This window comes from Sphaeroforma arctica (genome assembly GCF_001186125.1).
Source record: "Sphaeroforma arctica JP610 unplaced genomic scaffold supercont1.7442, whole genome shotgun sequence".
NCBI lineage: Eukaryota > Ichthyosporea > Ichthyophonida > Sphaeroforma > Sphaeroforma arctica.
This window is the reverse complement of record NW_014033116.1, coordinates 1-1,426: the sequence shown is the minus strand read 5'-3', so window position 1 is coordinate 1,426 and position 1,426 is coordinate 1. Positions and strand designations below refer to the sequence as shown.

General features: G+C 47.3%; 1 protein-coding gene across 1 annotated transcript; it reads left to right on the top strand.

Moving 5' to 3' along the window:
- Positions 1–260: 260 nt before the first annotated feature.
- SARC_16140 (hypothetical protein) lies at positions 261–413 on the top strand (the record flags this gene model as incomplete). The annotated part of the gene is made up of 1 exon (XM_014289750.1): positions 261–413. A coding segment is annotated over one exon (153 nt), but the record flags the coding sequence as incomplete, so codon positions are not given.
- Positions 414–1,426: the final 1,013 nt, after the last annotated feature.

The following is a 1,426-nucleotide window of genomic DNA, read 5'->3' as shown; positions in this document are numbered from 1 at the left end:
CACACACCTGTACTACACTCCCCACACCTTCCTACACTACACACACACACACCTGTACTACACTCCCCACACCTTCCTACACTACACACACACACACTTGTACTACACTACACACACCCGTACTACACCACACACACACAGACCTGTACTACGCTATACACACCCGTGTTAGCTCCTACTCACTCCCACTACATACCCCTCGTGTCACCCTCCTCTCTCTCTCTCTATTTCATCAGATCCTGGCCATTGAGGGTGCGTCCATGAACAAGATTGCCTTCGATGCGCTACGCAACGGCGCGGCAACGATGAAGAAGGAGCAGAATAACATGAAGTTAGAAGACATCGACAATGTCATGGACGATGTACAGGAGCAGATGGAGGTGGCCGATGAGATAGGCCAGGCCCTGGCTCAGGTATGGGAATGGACTGCCGTGGGTGTGTGTGTATGGGCAGGTATGGGCTGTTGTTTGGTTTGTAGAGGAGGTTAGTAGATACGTGTATGGGTGTTTAGACCCCTTGAAGAATATGGGAATAAACCATAAAATAATATGGGAATAAACCCCAAAAGAATATGGGAATCCAATGGTGTGTGTGGCATAGTATGGGTTGGTATAGGCTATTTGTATGTTGTATAGGGGGGTCAGTACATACATGTGCGCGTGTGTCACTAACCTAGTCAAGGCAAGCCGTGGGTAGATATATACACACACCACTTATACGGCTCTTAGCGGTTCAGCTCAGTTCTAGTGTCTTGTATGATACTCCCTCATCTTCCATGTGTGTGATCACCATGACCTTTCTCAAAGTGTATGCATTGGTCAAGTACGTGTACATGTACGTGTGAAGGAGCCGGTTACATGCACACCATACTCATTAGCGCCCCTACTTTCATCATGGTACCTTGTTTATGGTCTGTGTCATGAACCTTATTGCGCTGCTGAGGAATGTCCTGGCTTTGCGTTGGACTGCTGTACACGAGATATGCAGGAGATATAAATAGAACTCAATCGGTATAAGAGTAGCTCAGTATATACCACTTACCACACACACTCATGAATTATATACCACTTCCCACACTCACTCATGAATTATATACCACTGACCACACTCATTCATGAATTATTTACCACTTACCCCACCCACTCATGCTCCGCAGGGCTTTGGTGGGTCAGTATACGATGACGATGAGTTGCTCAATGAGCTAGAGGAATTAGAAGCGCTGGAGATGGAGGACGAGTTAGAGGAGACGCCTATGGCAATGCCTGATGTCCCCAGTGCCGTGCGTAAGTGCTTTGTGTGTGTTGTGGTTACGTGTGAGTACTGTAGGTGATCTGTTAAGACCAGTGTGTGTGTGTGTAGTGCTGTGTGTTGTGGTTACGTGTGAGTACTGTAGGTGATCTGTTAAGACCAGTGTGTGTGTGTGTAG